Consider the following 20745-nt stretch of genomic DNA (forward strand, 5'->3'; position numbering starts at 1 on the left):
CAATTGCTTAAGAGGAGTCCCTCCCTCGCCGTTCCCCTGTTAACTGTCTGAGTCCTTACCTTCCCGAACACCAGCGGAGCAATCTCGGCAATCCTCAATCCACTAACCCATCTATCCTTCCAGAAGAGCACTCGGTTCCCATCTCCAATTTTCCAATGAACCAAACTTGCAAAAGCCGTTTGCACCTCCTTGTCAACGGACATGGCCAGGCCCTGCCATGCTTTTGAGGGATCTGTACGCCTGAGCCATTCCCATCTAAGATGGAGAGCGATCCCCTGTGTTCTAAGATCAATGACGCCCAACCCTCCCAGCTCCTTCGGTCTATAGACCCTCTTCCAAGCCACCAAACATTTGCCCCCATGTATCTCTTCCGAGCCAGCCCAAAAGATGTTGGAAATATGCCCTAGAGGCAATAATAAAAGCATTATTATTATATTTCCTTATTCATGATAATTGTCTTTATTCATGCTATAATTGTGTTATCCAGAAATCGTAATACATGTGTGAATAACAGACACCAACATGTCCCTAGTAAGCCTCTAGTTGACTAGCTCGTTGATCAACAGATAGTCATGGTTTCCTTACTATGGACATTGGATGTCATTGATAACGAGATCACATCATTAGGAGAATGATGTGATGGACAAGACCCAATCCTAAACATAGCACAAGATCGTATAGTTCGTTTGCTAGAGTTTTTCCAATGTCAAGTATCTTTTCCTTAGACCATGAGATCGTGTAACTCCCGGATACCATAGGAGTGCTTTGGGTATACCAAACGTCACAACGTAACTGGGTGACTATAAAGGTAGACTACGGGTATCTCCGAAAGTGTCTGTTGGGGTGACATGGATCAAGACTGGGATTTGTCACTCCGTATGACGGAGAGGTATCACTGGGCCCACTCGGTAATGCATCATCATAATGAGCTCAAAGTGACCAAGTGTCTGGTCACGGGATCATGCATTATGGTACGAGTAAAGTGACTTGCCGGTAACGAGATTGAACGAGGTATTGGGATACCGACGATCGAATCTCGGGCAAGTAACATATCGATTGACAAAGGGAATTGCATACGGGGTTGATTGAATCCTCGACATCGTGGTTCATCCGATGAGATCATCGTGGAGCATGTGGGAGCCAACATGGGTATCCATATCCTGCTGTTGGTTATTGACCGGAGAGTCGTCTCGGTCATGTCTGCTTGTCTCCCGAACCCGTAGGGTCTACACACTTAAGGTTCGGTGACGCTAGGGTTGTGAAGATATGTATATGCAGTAACCCGAATGTTTTTCGGAGTCCCGGATGAGATCCCGGACGTCACGAGGAGTTCCGGAATGGTCCGGAGGTAAAGAATTATATATAGGAAGTGCTGTTTCGGCCATCGGGACAAGTTTCGGGGTTATCGGTATTGTACCGAGACCACCGGAGGGGTCCCGGGGGCCCACCGGGTGGGGCCACCTGTCCCGGGGGGGCCACATGGGCTGTAGGGGGTGCGCCTTGGCCTAGATGGGCCAAGGGCACCAGCCCCAAAAGCCCATGCGCCTAGGGTTCCACTCAAGGGAAGAGTCCCAATGGTGGAAGGCACCTCTAGGTGCCTTGGGGGGGAGGGAAACCTCCCCTTGGCTGCCGCACCTAGGAGATTGGATCTCCTAGGATGGCGCACCACCCCCCTTGGCCCTCCTATATATAGTGGGGGAGAGGAGGGACTTCATACACCAGCCCCTGGCGCCTCCCTCTCTCCCCGTTACGTCTCTCTCTCGTAGTATAGGCGAAGCCCTGCTACTGTGACGCCCTGCATCCACCACCACGCCGTCGTGCTGCTGGATCTTCATCAACCTCTCCTTCCCCCTTGCTAGATCAAGAAGGAGGAGACGTCTCCCGTCCCGTACGTGTGTTGAACGCGGAGGTGCCGTCCATTCGGCGCTTGGTCATCGGTGATTTGGATCACGTCGTGTTCGACTACATCATCACCGTTCTTTGAACGCTTTCGCACGCGATCTACAAAGGTATGTAGATGCATCCGATGACTCGTTGCTAGATGAACTCCTAGATGGATCTTGGTGAAATGAGTAGGAAAATTTTTGTTTTCTGCAACGTTCCCCATCAGTGGCATCATGAGCTAGGTCTATGCGTAGTTCTTCTTGCGCGAGTCGAACACAATTTGTTGTGGGCGTAGATTTGTCAACTTTCTTGCCGCTACTAGTCTTTTCTTGCTTCAGCGGCATTGTGGGATGAAGCGGCCCGGACCAACCTTACACGTACGCTTACGTGAGACCGGTTCCACCGACTAACATGCACTAGTGCATAAGGTGGCTGGCGGGTGTCTGTCTCTCCCACTTTAGTTGGAGCGGATTCGATGAACAGGGTCCTTATGAAGGGTAAATAGAAGTTGACAAATCACGTTGTGGCTTTAACGTAGGTAAGAAGTCGTTCTTGCTAGAACCCTAAATTCAGCCACGTAAAACTTGCAACATCAATTAGAGGACGTCTAACTTGTTTTTTGCAGCAAGTGGTTTGTGATATGATATGGCCAAAGTTGTGATGAATGATGAATGATCTATATGTGATGTATGAGATGTTCATGCTATTGTAATAGAAATCACGACTTACATGTCGATGAGTATGACAACCGGCAGGAGCCATAGGAGTTGTCTTTATTCTTTTATATGACCTGCGTGTCATTGAGAAACGCCATGTAAATTACTTTACTTTATTGCTAAACGCGTTAGCCATAGTAGTAGAAGTAATAGTTGGCGAGCAACTTCATGGAGACACGATGATGGAGATCATGATGATGGAGATCATGGTGTCAAGCCGGTGACAAGATGATCATGGAGCCCCAAGATGGAGATCAAAGGAGCTATGTGATATTGGCCATATCATGTCACGTTTATTATTTGATTGCATGTGATGTTTATCATGTTTTTGCATCTTGTTTACTTAGAACGACGGTAGTAAATAAGATGATCCCTCATAATAATTTCAAGAAGTGTTCCCCCTAACTGTGCACCGTTGCGACAGTTCGCTGTTTCAAAACACCACGTGATGATCGGGTGTTTTATTCAGACGTTCACATACAACGGGTGTAAGACAGATTTACACATGCAAACACTTAGGTTGACTTGACGAGCCTAGCATGTACAGACATGGCCTCGGAACACAGAAGACCGAAAGGTCGAGCATGAGTCGTATAGAAGATACGATCAACATGAAGATGTTCACCGATGTTGACTAGTCCGTCTCACGTGATGATCGGACACGGCCTAGTTAACTCGGATCATGTAATACTTAGATGACTAGAGGGATGTCTAATCTAAGTGGGAGTTCATTAATAATTTGATTAGATGAACTTAATTATCATGAACTTAGTCTAAAATATTTTACAATATGTCTTGTAGATCAAATGGCCCACGTAGTCCTCAACTTCAATGCGTTCCTAGAGAAAACCAAGCTGAAAGACGATGGCAGCAACTATACGGACTGGGTCCGGAACCTGAGGATCATCCTCATAGCTTCCAAGAAAGATTATGTCCTACAAGCACCGCTAGGTGAAGCTCCCGTCCCACAGAACCAAGACGTTATGAACGCTTGGCAGACACGTGTTGACGACTACTCCCTCGTTCAGTGCGGCATGCTTTACAGCTTAGAGCCGGGGCTCCAAAAGCGTTTTGAGAGACATGGAGCATATGAGATGTTCGAAGAGCTGAAAATGGTTTTTCAAGCTCATGCCCGGATCGAGAGATATGAAGTCTCCGATAAGTTCTTCAGCTGTAAGATGGAGGAAAATAGTTCTGTCAGTGAGCACATACTCACTATGTCTGGGTTACATAACCGCTTGTCTCAGCTGGGAGTTAATCTCCCGGATGATGCGGTCATTGACAGAATCCTCCAGTCGCTTCCACCAAGCTACAAGAGCTTTGTGATGAACTTCAACATGCAGGGGATGCAAAAGACCATTCCTGAGTTGTTCTCAATGCTGAAATCAGCGGAGGTAGAAGTCAAGAAGGAACATCAAGTGTTGATGGTCAATAAAGCCACTAAGTTCAAGAAAGGCAAGGGTAAAAAAGAACTTCAAGAAGGACGGCAAGGAGGTTGCCACGCCCGGCAAGCAAGCTGCCGGGAAGAAGCCAAAGAATGGACCCAAGCCCGAGACTGAGTGCTTTTATTGCAAGGGAAGCGGTCACTGGAAGCGGAACTGCCCTAAATACTTAGCAGACAAGAAGGCCGGCAAAAAACAAAAGGTATATGTGATATACATGTAATTGATGTGTACCTTACTAGTGTCCGTAGTAGCTCCTAGGTATTTGATACCGGTGCAGTTGCTCACATTTGTAACTCAAAGCAGGGGCTGCGGAATAAGCGGAAACTGGCAAAGGACGAGGTGACGATGCGCGTCGGGAATGGTTCCAAGGTCAATGTGATCGCCGTCGGCACGCTACCTCTATATCTACCTTCGGGATTAGTTTTAAACCTTAATAATTGTTATTTAGTGCCAGCTTTGAGCATGAACATTGTATCGGGATCTCGTTTAATTCGAGATGGCTACTCATTTAAATCCGAGAATAATGGTTGTTCTATTTATATGAGAGATATGTTTTATGGTCATGCTCCTATGGTGAATGGTTTATTCTTTATGAATCTCGAACGTAATACTACACATGTTCATAATGTGAGTACCAAAAGATGTAAGGTTGATAATGATAGTCCCACATACTTGTGGCACTGCCGCCTTGGTCACATAGGTGTCAAACGCATGAAGAAGCTCCATGCAGATGGACTTTTAGAGTCTCTTGATTATGAATCATTTGACACGTGCGAACCATGCCTCATGGGTAAGATGACCAAGACTCCGTTCTCAGGAACAATGGAGCGAGCAACCAACTTATTGGAAATCATACATACTGATGTGTGCGGTCCAATGAGTGTTGAGGCTCGCGGTGGCTATCGTTATGTTCTCACGCTCACTGATGATTTAAGTAGATATGGGTATATCTACTTAATGAAACACAAGTCTGAAACCTTTGAAAAGTTCAAGGAATTTCAGAGTGAGGTTGAGAATCAACGTGACAGGAAGATCAAGTTTCTACGATCAGATCGTGGAGGAGAATACTTGAGTCACGAATTTGGCACACACTTAAGAAAATGTGGAATAGTTTCACAACTCACGCCGCCTGGAACACCTCAGCGTAATGGTGTGTCCGAACGTCGTAATCGCACTTTATTAGATATGGTGCGATCTATGATGTCTCTTACCGATTTACCGCTATCTTTTTGGGGCTATGCTTTAGAGACTGCCGCATTCACTTTAAATAGGGCTCCGTCGAAATCCGTTGAGACGACACCGTATGAATTATGGTTTGGGAAGAAACCTAAGCTGTCGTTTCTAAAAGTTTGGGGATGCGATGCTTATGTCAAGAAACTTCAACCTGAAAAGCTTGAACCCAAGTCGGAAAAATGCGTCTTCATAGGATACCCAAAAGAAACTATTGGGTACACCTTCTACCTCAGATCCGAAGGCAAGATCTTTGTTGCCAAGAATGGGTCCTTTCTAGAGAAAGAGTTTCTCTCGAAAGAAGTAAGTGGGAGGAAAGTAGAGCTTGATGAAGTATTACCTCTTGATCCGGAAAATGGCTCAACTCAAGAAAATGTTCCTGAGGTGCCTGCACCGACTAGAGAGGAAGTTAATGATAATGATCAAGATACTTCTGATCAAGCTCCTACTGAAATTCGAAGGTCCACAAGGACACGTTCCGCACCAGAGTGGTACGGCAACCCTGTCTTGGAAATCATGTTGTTAGACAATGGTGAACCTTCGAACTATGAAGAAGCGATGGCGGGCCCGGATTCCGGCAAATGGCTAGAAGCCATGAAATCCGAGATAGGATCCATGTATGAAAATGAAGTATGGACTTTGACTGACTTGCCCGTTGAACGGCGAGCCATAGAAAATAAATGGATCTTTAAGAAGAAGACAGATGCGGATGGTAATGTGACCATCTATAAAGCTCGACTTGTCGCTAAGGGTTATCGACAAGTTCAAGGGGTTGACTATGATGAGACTTTCTCACCGGTAGCGAAGCTAAAGTCCGTCCGAATCATGTTAGCAATTGCCGCATTCTACGATTATGAGATATGGCAAATGGACATCAAAACGGCATTCCTTAATGGTTTCCTTAAGGAAGAATTGTATATGATGCAGCCGGAAGGTTTTGTCGATCCTAAGAATGCTGACAAGGTGTGCAAGCTCCAACGCTCGATTTATGGGCTGGTGCAAGCATCTCGGAGTTGGAACATTCGCTTTGATGAGATGATCAAAGCGTTTGGGTTTACGCAGACTTATGGAGAAGCCTGCGTTTACAAGAAAGTGAGTGGGAGCTCTGTAGCATTTCTCATATTATATGTAGATGACATACTATTGATGGGAAATGATATAGAACTCTTGGACAGCATCAAGGCCTACTTGAATAAGAGTTTTTCAATGAAGGACCTTGGAGAAGCTGCTTATATATTAGGCATCAAAATCTATAGAGATAGATCAAGACGCCTCATAGGTCTTTCACAAAGCACATACCTTGATAAGATATTGAAGAAGTTCAATATGGATCAATCTAAGAAGGGGTTCTTGCCTGTGTTACAAGGTATGAAATTGAGCTCAGCTCAATGTCCGACCACGGCAGAAGATATAGAAGAGATGAGCGTCATCCCCTATGCATCAGCCATAGGTTCTATTATGTATGCCATGCTGTGTACCAGACCTGATGTAAACCTTGCCGTAAGTTTGGTAGGAAGGTACCAAAGTAATCCCGGCAAGGAACACTGGACAGCGGTCAAGAATATCCTGAAGTACCTGAAAAGGACTAAGGAAATGTTTCTCGTTTATGGAGGTGACGAAGAGCTCGTCGTAAAGGGTTACGTCGACGCTAGCTTCGACACAGATCTGGATGACTCTAAGTCACAAACCGGATATGTGTATATTTTGAATGGCGGGGCAGTAAGCTGGTGCAGTTGCAAGCAAAGCGTTGTGGCGGGATCTACATGTGAAGCGGAGTATATGGCAGCCTCGGAGGCAGCACATGAAGCAATATGGGTGAAGGAGTTCATCACTGACCTAGGAGTCATACCCAATGCGTCGGGGCCAATCAAACTTTTCTGTGACAACACTGGAGCTATTGCACTTGCCAAGGAGCCCAGGTTTCACAAGAAGACAAGGCACATCAAGCGTTGCTTCAACTCCATTCGTGAAAATGTTCAAGATGGAGACATAGATATTTGTAAAGTACATACGGACCTGAATGTAGCAGATCCGTTGACTAAACCTCTCCCTAGAGCAAAACATGATCAACACCAGAATTCCATGGGTGTTCGATTCATCACAATGTAACTAGATTATTGACTCTAGTGCAAGTGGGAGACTGTTGGAAATATGCCCTAGAGGCAATAATAAAAGCATTATTATTATATTTCCTTATTCATGATAATTGTCTTTATTCATGCTATAATTGTGTTATCCGGAAATCGTAATACATGTGTGAATAACAGACACCAACATGTCCCTAGTAAGCCTCTAGTTGACTAGCTCGTTGATCAACAGATAGTCATGGTTTCCTGACTATGGACATTGGATGTCATTGATAACGAGATCACATCATTAGGAGAATGATGTGATGGACAAGACCCAATCCTAAACATAGCACAAGATCGTATAGTTCGTTTGCTAGAGTTTTTCCAATGTCAAGTATCTTTTCCTTAGACCATGAGATCGTGTAACTCCCGGATACCGTAGGAGTGCTTTGGGTATACCAAACGTCACAACGTAACTGGGTGACTATAAAGGTAGACTACGGGTATCTCCGAAAGTGTCTGTTGGGGTGACATGGATCAAGACTGGGATTTGTCACTCCGTATGACGGAGAGGTATCACTGGGCCCACTCGGTAATGCATCATCATAATGAGCTCAAAGTGACCAAGTGTCTGGTCACGGGATCATGCATTATGGTACGAGTAAAGTGACTTGCTGGTAACGAGATTGAACGAGGTATTGGGATACCGACGATCGAATCTCGGGCAAGTAACATATCGATTGACAAAGGGAATTGCATACGGGGTTGATTGAATCCTCGACATCGTGGTTCATCCGATGAGATCATCGTGGAGCATGTGGGAGCCAACATGGGTATCCAGATCCTGCTGTTGGTTATTGACCGGAGAGTCGTCTCGGTCATGTCTGCTTGTCTCCCGAACCCGTAGGGTCTACACACTTAAGGTTCGGTGACGCTAGGGTTGTGAAGATATGTATATGCAGTAACCCGAATGTTTTTCGGAGTCCCGGATGAGATCCCGGACGTCACGAGGAGTTCCGGAATGGTCCGGAGGTAAAGAATTATATATAGGAAGTGCTGTTTCGGCCATCGGGACAAGTTTCGGGGTTATCGGTATTGTACCGGGACCACCGGAGGGGTCCCGGGGGCCCACCGGGTGGGGCCACCTGTCCCGGGGGGGCCACATGGGCTGTAGGGGGTGCGCCTTGGCCTAGATGGGCCAAGGGCACCAGCCCCAAAAGCCCATGCGCCTAGGGTTCCACTTAAGGGAAGAGTCCCAATGGTGGAAGGCACCTCTAGGTGCCTTGGGGGGGAGGGAAACCTCCCCTTGGCTGCCGCACCTAGGAGATTGGATCTCCTAGGCTGGCGCACCACCCCCCTTGGCCCTCCTATATATAGTGGGGGAGAGGAGGGACTTCATACACCAGCCCCTGGCGCCTCCCTCTCTCCCCGTTACGTCTCTCTCTCGTAGTATAGGCGAAGCCCTGCTACTGTGACGCCCTGCATCCACCACCACGCCATCGTGCTGCTGGATCTTCATCAACCTCTCCTTCCCCCTTGCTGGATCAAGAAGAAGGAGACGTCTCCCGTCCCGTACGTGTGTTGAACGCGGAGGTGCCGTCCGTTCGGCGCTTGGTCATCGGTGATTTGGATCACGTCGTGTTCGACTACATCATCACCGTTCTTTGAACGCTTCCGCACGCGATCTACAAAGGTATGTAGATGCATCCGATGACTCGTTGCTAGATGAACTCCTAGATGGATCTTGGTGAAACGAGTAGGAAATTTTTTGTTTTCTGCAACGTTCCCCATCAAAAGAAAGCCTTACAACCTCTGTCAATGCTATCCAACACCCATTTCGGCGCATCTGCCACAATCAGATGGTGAATTGGCCGCGCCCTCACCACGCTGTTGACAAGAATCAGTCTGCCCGGCCTGGTAATCATACCTCTCATCCATCCTGGCAAGAAGTTTAGCACCCCATCTACCAGCGGCTGCCATTGATTACGTGTAAGCTGCTTGATAGAAAGTTGTAGCCCAAGATATTTGCACGGGAAGCACTGAATCTTCCAAGGCAGGGCCGCTGCAACCCTCTCCTTGTCGCCCTCTCCAGGTCTAATAAGAATCGCCGAAGACTTTTGGTAGTTGATTTTAAGACCCGATGCTTCCCCAAAGATATGCATCCCTTCCTTCACAAAGGCCAGATCCAATGCAGTCGGCCTGATAAAAAGGACCACATCGTCCGCGTAGATAGATAACCGCTGTAGCGGCGAACACCCGGGCATCGGACTAAGCACTCCCAATTGCTGAGCACGAATGATAAGGGCCGAGAGCGCATCCATAGCAATCACGAAAAGGAGTGGCGAAATTGGATCGCCCTGCCTCAGACCACAAGCGTGCATAATTTTTGCTCCCACACTGCCATTTACTATCACTCTTGAACTTGCCTTGAAAGCAGCGTAGCAATGAGCTCTCTCCATCGCGCCGAAAAACCCTTAGCACGGAGCACCTCAAAGAGAAAAGGCCAAGAGAGTGAATCAAATGCTCTCGAGATATCCATCATAACCAGGACGCCTTTAGCTTTCCTCTTGTGCAAGTTCCTCGCCACTTGGCGCACCAGCATGAAATTATCATGGATGCATCTGCCCTTAATGAACGCAGATTGATTCATGTGCACCAGCTCTCCCATCCGACCACTCAACTTGCCCGCTAACAATTTAGCACTGATTTTGGGTATACCATGTAGCAGGCTAATTGGCCTGAAGTCCCCAATCTCCGAGGCATCCGGTTTTTTCGGGATAAGAGTGATCAATGCCTTGTTCAGCCTGCCAAACCCTCTCCCATCGCCAAGCAGGAACTTGTCAATGGCTGCAACAACATCATTTTTGATGATAGCCCAAGCTTTGTGGAAAAACAGACCAATGAATCCGTCAGGTCCTGGTGCCCTGTCCCCTGGCATGGCTTTGATAGCATCCCAGATTTCCTCCTCTGAAAATATGACATCTTGGTCCGAAAGATCAAGGGATTCCATATTCAGGAACTGCATATCCAGGGTGACATCCCTTGCTCGGGCTCTGCCCAGAAGGTCCTCATAGGCCTGGTGGAAGGCCTCCTCTTTCCCCTTCTGGTCAGTAATGATATGGCCACCATAGGAGATCGCTGGTATGTGATTTTTGGCCTCTCATTAGTTCACTCGTAGCAAAATCTGCTCTCATCATATTTTCTGGGAAAGAACACTACCTTCTTGTGGTGAGTTTAGCCATTGATCTCCAACCCCCTTCTTTCTTTCCACTCCTACATCTTCAATCCAAAGACATATACTGAGAGAGTCTTGAATGTGTAAATTATTTAAAAAATGGTTATGAATTTTAACAAAAACTTTATGGATTTTAAAAGTTTGCGAGTTCAAAAACTGTTAATGAGCCTGAGAAAATCTGCACAAAATTTTAAAATTGTTCATGAGTTTTAGAAAATCGTTCACAAAATGAAAAAAACATTTATGAACTTGAAGGTATTCACAAATTTAAAGTATGTTTTTGAATTTTAACAAAATATTCATAAGTTTTAAAAAGAAAATAAATATAAGAAAACATGAAGTGAAAAATTGAAAATAAAAATAGAGATAAAAAAGAAAAGAAAAGACCAAACTAAACCCACACAAAATCAAAAGTACCCCGCAGGTGATAATAACACTTGGGCAGAAAGTAGAAGTAATTGCACAACTGAAGGACACAACAAAGCTCGCGTTTTCTTCTACTTATTTTTCACTTTCCATCAACACGCTTCCTTAGCTCTCATTTCCCTTCTTCTACTTATACTCTCGTTCCCTCTGATTAATCAGTGGATTTTTAGTCTCTTACCACTCAGGGCTTCTTTGATTTAAAGGAATTCTATAGAATTTCTGAAGGATTGAAATACTTATAATTTTTTTCTATGTTGGCCCTTCGATTCATAGGATTAGATCCCATAGATTTTTTCCTATGAAATCTTTTGTACTCCCTCCATTTACTTGTACAATACCACTATGAAATATACATTTTGCATTTATACAAGACTGCTAACAGTAATTGATGCAAATATTAATGATGCTTTCTCGTGCTAGCAACTTGTTTAATACTTGCATGCATGTAATCATAATGGCACTTAGCTACTTCTTCCACTCAGTTTTCTTGCATGCATGTAGTGTATTAGTGATCCCAGTAAATAAAAAGAAAAGCTAGATTGCAAAACACGTTTTAAATTTTACCTTGATACCTGTAATTTGAATTTGTGGCCTTTTATATAAAAATGGAGGGAGTATTACATTTTATAGGAAATCTAACGTCCACTGCAACATATTTTTACAATTTTCTTTGTTTTTTATGTGGCATCAAACACTCATTGCTAATCATATAGGCAGGGTCGTCTCCAGAAATTCGGGACCCCGGGGCGAAAATCAAAATAGGGCCTAAAATTATTTCAATTTTTTCACACGATAGAAGAACTAATATAACTAAAACAAATTCTCACTTTATTACCACTAATCAGGAACAAATATAATTCCATACTATTGCTAACTTGGCTTTATTGACAAATAAATTCATGACAAAAATTCCATGGACAATTTCAATTTCATCCTAATTGGGTCTCTGTCAACCTAATTTAGTGCCAGTCTGGAGTACCAATACCTAGCCCCGTGGACAAATAATATTAACCTACTCATCTACTCCTAACTTAGCATCATGGAGATCAAAGAAAGGGATGGGCTTAAGCAGATGAGACATGCATACCTAGTAGACTAGTACTGGAGGACTGGGGGCAGCCATGGAGGGGGAAGGCAGTAGACGACGGCGTCCTGGCCGATCCGTGGAAGGCAGTCAACAGACGACGACGTCCTAGGCGATTGGCGGAAGCAAGCTGATCGGTGTGTTGTGTTTAGAGTTAGCGATTGATGACGGAAACATGCCTGGTCGATAGATGTATGAGGACCCGTTGACTGACTTTGCTGCTGAGTGGACTCTCTATACGCTTTTCCTAGGCCTTTGCTTAAATCATGTAAGCCTAATACTTGATAATTTGGGGGCCTCAAATTTTGAGGGGCCCTGTGCAGTCGTCCACCTTGGCCCCCTCCATCAACAAGGCTGTGTATAGGATTTAAATTGACATGCCACTCTAATCCTATACTTTTTCTATTTCTACATTTTCAAAACCCTGCGAATCAAAGAGGCCCTCAACTTTCATTTCCCATCTTTAACTCCCACAAACCAGTTTAAAGAAAAAGATCCCACGAAACAAATGTTCTTCTTCTCCCTCACGCCTCGGACCCGTCTCCCTCACAGCTTTTCTTTTGCGCCCCACCTCTCCTTTCTCTCACCGGCGTGGACGCGCAGGACTACACGAACGCGCCACCGGATAACCCCGCGGCCCACCGCCGGAATACAGCTCCGTCGCTGTACCTCGCCAAGGCGCCGCGTCTGCACCATAGGCTCGAGGCCTAACCCTATCCCGCTCCCCCTACACCCGGAGGAGGCCGCGACGGCGGCGGCGGCGGCGCGATGCTGTTCCAGGTGGGAGGGCAGGGCGCACGGCCCACCTTCTTCGAGATGTCCGCGGCGCAGCAGCTCCCGGCCAGCCTCCGCGCGGCGCTCTCCTACTCGTTCGGGGTAAGTGAAACACCGCCTCCTTTCCGATGCGATCATGCCCATCGATCCGGTTTGGTTAACTAGCTGCGTCTATTAGTATTGGGTGCTTATGACTGTTCGAATAATGTCTGTTCGTCCGTTACATTGTAGTGGATGACTGAGAGTGCGAGTTCTGCTTGTGTTTTATTTGCTTGGATTGAATATATGCTAGGTTTGATTGGTGAGGCCACGAAATGTAGTTAGCCAGGGAAGACAGTAATACACAATATTTGCAGCTGGAAAAGTTGCTTCTGCTGCCGCTGAAAGCCAGTATTTCGTCTTTTTAGGTTGTTTGATTAGCTGCAATGACTTGGGTAAATTAATTGCTACGTGAGAAATAGTGAAATTGGATTCACGTATTCTTTTTAGAGGGATATTGAGTTCATTTGTTGCTGAGCTGTATGCTAGGGGAACATTGCTGGGTTGTGATGTACTGTATATGTTTGACGATGAAGGGAACATCCGAACATATAACATTGTACCTGAATAATCGACTTGATAACTCAAACTAGCATGCTTGTTAATTCGAGTTAGCCACCCTGAAATCTTAGCCTTTTCTCCCATCAGAATTCTCACTCATGGATCCCTACTGTTATGCAATGAGCTGAGATATACTGGCAAATAAATCCAGGTAACAATGTAGATGGTACTTAGTATAATGGCAATCTGAAAAACACCCAAGATTACCACTCGCAACAGAACTTTGAAAACGAATACATGCCGAGGCAAAGTACCAGTATCCTCTGTGCTTGTTTTCAGTTGCAGGCTCCAGGATGCACACAACTGATGGATGTGCCTATGTTTGAGAAAGTCAATTACAATTTTACTTTTGATCTTAGAAGCTAAAAATCGCATCCTTTTTCCCTCCTTTTCTGGTCACAAGAAGTTATTTTAGGATGGATTGCACATAACAAGGCAGAAAATTTGCCTTGCAAAAGATACCCTCCAAAAGCTCAAGAGACAATTTTGTTATATCAACAATAAGGGTGTTTCTCAGGCAGTTAAGTGATCTTGTACCGAGGGCTGTTTGTTAGAAAGGTGCCTAGGTATTGGAACACGACAAGTGCTATGTTTTACAAGATTTTCGTTAAAGGAACAAAGTTTTGAGTTATGACCTGTTTAGTACTTTTTTCTTAGCCAAACTTATTACTGTCTGCGTATTTGATTTTAGTTTATCATGCACCCTCTTTACAATGCTAATTAGTTGATACTATATGCAGGTTTTTGCACTAAGGAGGCCATCCTTGCATAAAGTTTTAGATTATGAAGATGAATTCTTTGCTTTGTTAATGTCTGTTCTTGAGTCCCATAGTCTACGAACAACAGGTTCGTTGTCTCTGTAGCAGAACTCCCTTATCTGTTGAAAAGGAACTTTGTTTACAACCTTCATATTTGAACAATGGAATGGTAATATAGGAATATCACGGGAAAAATGTATTATTATGTATTTAGTTTGGTGCTAATCTTCAGCTATTTATTTCTCTGCATGGTGCGCATCATTGAGAAAGAAATTACACACCACTCTCTGATAGCTGTTTAAATAAGGCTACCCACCGATCTCTTAATTCAGCCTTACATTAACCTCATCATCTCAAATCCTACTTGCAGGGTAGGTTCTTACCACTACTTTTGTTATCTAGTGTGACTATGTGGCAGAGAAGTAAACTTTTAATTCGATTAGTAGCTTCATCGTGGAGTCACCCAATCCTAGTATCGCAGAAGAATTTATTTTTGGTTGTGGAATAGAACCATGGATACAACATATTAAGGTAGAAGAATGGAGTGACTCCACCTTAAGCCTTAGCACTAACTCATTCCACAATGAAAGAAATAACTAGGACTATGCTATTTTAACCTACTTTAGCCTAGTTGTGGTAGTGCAATTGTATGATTGATAAAACAAGTCTGACAAGTTATCAACAAACAAGTAATTATATTACCAGCTTTTGCCATTAGTGATTGTGTTTGATTACAACTTTCCTGCATATATCTTTCAGATGGTTCCTTTTCAGAGTCGTTATATGGTCTCAGGCGGAGGCCTGTTAACGTTTCTGTGAACAGAAGTAGTCCTGGTGCAGAATCTAATGTCAAAGTCTATGACTCTGCACTAAGGAAGCGCCAGAAAACCCTCTCTGTTATATTTTTGGTAATGATGTCCCCTGGCAGAGATTAATTTGAAGTATTATCTTATGTTGGCTTTGCTACGTTCTGGATTTTAATAGTTTTAGTTATGCTGAATTTTGCGCTGCTACCTGTGAGCAACAAACCACCCAAGCCCTACTAAAGTGATTTCTTTTATTGAATGCATTCATTTTTTTATCTGGGATCTCATCATGTTAACACTTACAGACAAAACTCACCACATGTTAACCTCTCGTGTGATCTTGCAATGTGTATCCATAGCTGACTTGCTCACCAAGACTCCAGCAGACATCACTACCCGAGTTACTTTACCTCACTAGCAGGTCTACGACGTGAATATCCATGTGTCCTCTGCTTTAGTTACTGTCCTATGAAGACATGTACTCCCTCCGATCCAACATAAGTGTCGTGGTTTTAGTTCAAATTTGAACTAGAATCACGACACTTATTTTGGATCGGAGGGAGTAATATTTAATCTGTATCTATAATACGCTGCGCTGCTGATAGTCTGCCCATGCCTGAATTGCAGGCATATTGAGCCCCAATTGCTTAATGTACTTGTTCTCAATCTGCTTGGTGTGCAACTTTATTTACTTTAGCATCTCAATGTTGAAATGTGATACTCCCTCTGATCCAAAATAAGTGTCACAGTTTTGAACTAAGGTTAGTTCAAAACTGCGACACTTATTTTGGATCTTTGGGAGTACGTGCTTTACTCAAGCTCTTGTGCTATTTGAAGCTGTGATTTTCTGCTTTTACAATACAGTTCGCAAGTTTCTTCAATAGGCTATGCACATCTTCATAGATTCTGCAGTTGACAAATTTAATCATCTAGTTTTAAATTTTGTCTCGTTAAGATAAGATTGTAAATTGATCTATGAAATATGTAATGTAGTGCAGTGATGAAAGTCATGAAACAGCTCTGTTTTGGACAAATTCTGCTATTAACCTGCTCCAAATATCTGTATAGGTTGTTTTACCGTATTTCAAGTCAAAGTTGCAGTCTGTATATAACAAAGAAAGAGAAGCAAGATTGCAGGCAAGCCTATGGGATCAGGGTGAGGTTAGATTCGACGAAGCTGGCTTTGTATCAGATCAACAAGGGGAGACTTCTCAAGCACAAGTTGGGACTACAGCTGGAGAAGTGTCACATCTCACACGCCTTAGGACCAATTTTGCAGCACTAATAGGTGTTTGTTATCCATGGATTCATGCGACTCATGAAGGTTGATCCACTACTCATATATATGAACATCTTGTATAAATCCTAACTTGTTTAAAGCCTTTTCTGTAGCTGATAATTTTGGAAAGCTCATTTCATCTATATTTCTCTTATATAAGACCATTAAAAGATGCCTATGAGTTTCAGTTTTGCGATTTGTTTTGTTAGTTTTGGATGACCTGCCTTTTCTTGGGTCAATCTATAACTTTGCAATGCTTGTAGACTTTATTAGTTTATCCCTTTTTTATACATTTGATGATGCGAAGTAATTGTGCATCGCTGCTCTGTCTGTTTCATTACATGGGCAACATAAATTAACTTATGGTCCTATATTGATTTGCAGGCCTTTCATTTGCTTACCAGTTGCTGTATTTGTTGGATGCTACTGCATTTTACAGTCCAGGACTTCATGTGCTTGGGCTTCATGTTTGTCGTGCTACTGGACAAGAGCTGGTATAATACTTACCAATTTCCATTAGAGCGTATATTACTGGTTAGCATGTAGCGCAACATATACGGAACCATACTTCTGAGCTTATTATCATGATTCATACATTATGTCTAATCTTTTGCATTGAATTTTCCTTACTGATAACAGCCTTTTTTTAAATCAAAACAGCATTTACCATTCCATATTAAGAGATGACAGAAGCATTTACTGTTTCCATATTAGGAGATGACAAAGTCTCATGAGATGAAAAAAACATTTACTGTTTCCATATTAGGAGACGACAAAATCTCATGAGATGAAAACAGCATTTACTGTTTCCATATTAACACATGGTTATTCTGCTGAGATGCTTCCTCTTGCCTTTTCTTGACAAAGTAGATGGATTCATCTTCTAGGATATCAAGAATTAGAAGTCGTGAACTCGAGAGACTTCGTGGTCCTCCATGGTTAAAGGTAGGAAATGACAGACACTACTCAATAGCGGGATTTTCTTACAAGTATGAATTGTCTAGTCATAATTTATAACAAGATTATTTTTATATGATCTCTGCAGACTGTCCAGAGGGTGCTCCTTAATTGTACGTACACGACTCTAGATTATGCACAAACTGGTTTAATTGCTGCGGTCTTCTTTTTCAAGGTCAGTTCAAATTTCTTCCCTAGGAATTCAAGAGGTTAAAAAATCTTTCAAGGTTCTGTCACTCGTATAAACTTTCTTTACAGGCGGACAGTTTAGGTAGAATGGAATAGTAGTCCTGGCATGTGGTTTCTCTTAACGTCTTTTAATGTGTAATTTCATGTTCTTCCTGCGGTAGATGCATTGTGATGCTACTGCATTTTACAGTCCAGGGCCGCACTAAATGTTCTCTTTCTGGTGATCTTATCTAGATGATGGAGTGGTGGTATCAATCTGCTGAAGAAAGAATGTCAGCTCCGACTGTATACCCCCCACCTCCTCCGCCGCCGCTACCAAAGGTATATGTGGTATATACTTGTAAATGTTTGCAAGAAAGCTACTACCATTCTCTGGCATCGACACCAACTTTTGATCTGAACCATGGATGCCATCATAAGTCTTAGTTTTGCAACTATGCTGTTGCCTGTTGTCTGTGTAGTACACTTGTAATTATTTACGGCAGCAGTTTGATATCGTGCTCTTATAACTTTCATCAGGTTGCTAAAGATGGACTTCCCTTGCCAACTGACAGGACGCTGTGCCCTCTGTGCTGCCAAAAGCGCAACAACCCGTCTGTTCTTTCTGTTTCTGGTTTTGTGTTCTGCTACAGTTGCATATTCAAGTCTGTCTCTCAGGTAGATATTCTCCTAAACCAGCCATTAGAAGCCGTCATTTTTTATGTGTTCCAAATCTGTAATGTGACATTGTCGGTTGTTTTACTTCAGCATAAAAGATGTCCCGTGACGTTGATGCCTGCCACTGTTGAGCAAATCAGGCGCCTCTTCCATGATTTATAGCTTGAATAGGCGCAGTTCAACTAAAGGAAGTAGCTTATATGGGCTCAAGGCTGCTAGGGACTCTGGGGCGAGAAGAAGCTTTTCCCGCATTCCTGTTGATGCAGAGATCACACGAGATACAGTTTCTGCTTCACGTAATATCCATATAGCTCTTGTGCCATTTTTATTGCTTGTTGGAACTTCAACAGAGATTTAGACCATGTAATAATTACTGTACGTGATTATTGAGTTGATTTAGTGGGGGGGGGGGGGGGGGGGGTGTTATTGAATTGGTCCTTGTTCATTTCCGGGCAGTTTGAATTTGTGCAAATATCATATCTGCCATCTAATTTCTGTTAAAATTGGCTGGGGGTTATTGAATTGGTCCTTGTTCATTTCCGGGCAGTTTGAATTTGTGCAAATATCATATCTGCCATCTAATTTCTGTTAAAATTGGCTGTTATTTGATACAAATGTGTGTCAAACCGCGACTCAGTGTCTCTGTCAAGTTCTAATTTGACCAATAGTAGCTTTGTGTGTTATCGGAACTTTTATTTAAATTTCACGAGTTTACTCTTGGAGTTGTAAGTTTCAGTCTGTTTTGAAAGTTTGCAGGTTCTAGTTCGAATTTTGCAAGGCAGGCGTTTAAGAAAGATCACAGAAAAATGACGACGGAACAAAAGGCAGATTTGCTAGTTCGGTCTCTCGGAGATGCACAAGGGTAAGGTGTGCGTATGTCTGTTCAAGGGGCAAGTGTGCGTGCTTGTATGCATGTGCATCTATGTTTGTATACTATGTTTATACTCCCTCCGTTTTAAAATACTTGACTCAACTTTATACTAACTTTAGTATAAAGTTAGTATAAAATTGGGTCATCTATTTTAGAACGGAGGTCAAGCAATAGGTCAGGATCATCACCTCTCATATGTTAATATACTAAGTGATGTAAGCGGGTTTGCATGGAAAATGAATATCTATCTACGAATGTTAGCTCTTTTTCATACAAGTTTAGACTATGTGAAATATATGATGCCTAAATATAACTATGGCAAGCCTAGAACTAATGGAGATTATGACCAAGGACGGTGAGTATGTGGGCAATGCAGCAGTCATCATTGATGATTGTTACCACTTGGCGTGAGTTTAGTTCAATTCGGTTTGAATTCTGTCCTAGAGAGGCAAACACTATTGCTCATGAATTAGCTAGTGTAGCTAGATCTAAATTCTGCAGTGAGTGGATTGAAATGGCTCCTAATGAGCTTCTTCCTCTTTTACTTAAAGATGTAAGTGTTATCATCAATGAATAAAGAGGAAACTTTAGTTGTCAAAAAAAATGACAAGCACAATATATATATGAGCGGCTTGCAATGTGAAGGGACCAAAGTAAAACTCAATTGCGCACGGAATATAATTAACCGAAAGCATGTGAGCTCAGAATAGAATAAACTAAAAGCACATGGAAACTAAGATATATCCCGATGTTCTTTCTCCTTGAGAGGTGGTAATCATCGTTTGGAAATATGTGACACCACCAAAGTTTCTTGACACTTGCAAGGTAAGGGACAAAAGTAAAGTAATTGAACTTAGAATAGAAAAGCGAAAGCATGCCTAGACCAAGATATATCTCAATGTTCACTTCCATTGAAGGAAGCTAAATACTGTTTGGAGAGGTGCGAGACCACATGGTTTCTTGACACCAACATGGTTCACCTTCTCTCCTTGAATCTTCCCCACAAAGGCGAAGCCCAGCTACTCATGGTAGACTTTGAGACATCCTCCAAACCTTTATAAACAACGTTGTAAATCATAATTTGCTTCTTCACCGGTGACTCCTGTTCTCTAGGAGTTTCGACCCCTCAAGAGTGACAAGATTGAAGGGGAAATCTTGAAACTTCTCAAATCAAGAAAGCGGTTGGTCAAAAGAGAGAATAAGAACGATCTCGAATAGGGTTAGACCATCTCTCAAATCTCTCACAAGTCTATCGAGGAATCGAAGAATTATGGTTCAAAGAGCGCGAGAAGAGTTCGTGCTCATGTCCTAAATGTTTGGAATGAGTGTAGGGTGACTTGTATAGTTGTTTTGAGGTTGAGATCACATAGCTGGACAACCCACTTGAAAGGGCACAGACAGTTTGCCTGCCTTCACACACATGAGCAACATTCCAATGCAATGCAGCTTATGTCGTGGCAAGGATGTGAGACACTCAAGACATATTCAACGAGATCAACAACAACAAAAGAAGCACATATAGCAAAATAAGACCACTCAAATACTCAAGCATAAATGAGATTGATCATTTTTCCAATTTTTGTTTTTCCGATTTGTATTCTTCTGTTATTTCCTTTTCCTTTTCTCTCATTTTTCTTTATTTTATTTTCTTTTATCTTCTATAAACGATGTCTAAAGGACCCTCTTAGCTGGTGAACGTTCGTTGGGAGGGTTGGCATTTGTGAATGTTTTGACGACAGTTTTACTTGTATGTTTTTTTTCAGAG

The 20745-nt window shown here is 43.1% G+C and overlaps 1 protein-coding gene across 1 annotated transcript; it reads left to right on the top strand.

Moving 5' to 3' along the window:
• The first annotated feature begins 12590 nt into the window (after positions 1–12590).
• Positions 12591–18645, top strand: PEX12 (peroxin-12). The gene is made up of 10 exons (XM_087518497.1): positions 12591–12965; positions 14204–14309; positions 14981–15129; positions 16096–16351; positions 16691–16800; positions 17177–17251; positions 17352–17438; positions 17687–17773; positions 17972–18109; positions 18200–18645. Exons 1-10 carry the CDS (start codon positions 12858–12860, stop codon positions 18269–18271), a joined length of 1188 nt encoding a protein of 395 aa, XP_087374623.1. The 5' UTR covers positions 12591–12857; the 3' UTR covers positions 18272–18645.
• Positions 18646–20745: the final 2100 nt, after the last annotated feature.

Source organism: Triticum urartu, chromosome 1A (assembly GCF_056163025.1).
Source record: "Triticum urartu cultivar PI428250 chromosome 1A, HENAU_Tu73, whole genome shotgun sequence".
NCBI classification, from domain to species: domain Eukaryota; kingdom Viridiplantae; phylum Streptophyta; class Magnoliopsida; order Poales; family Poaceae; genus Triticum; species Triticum urartu.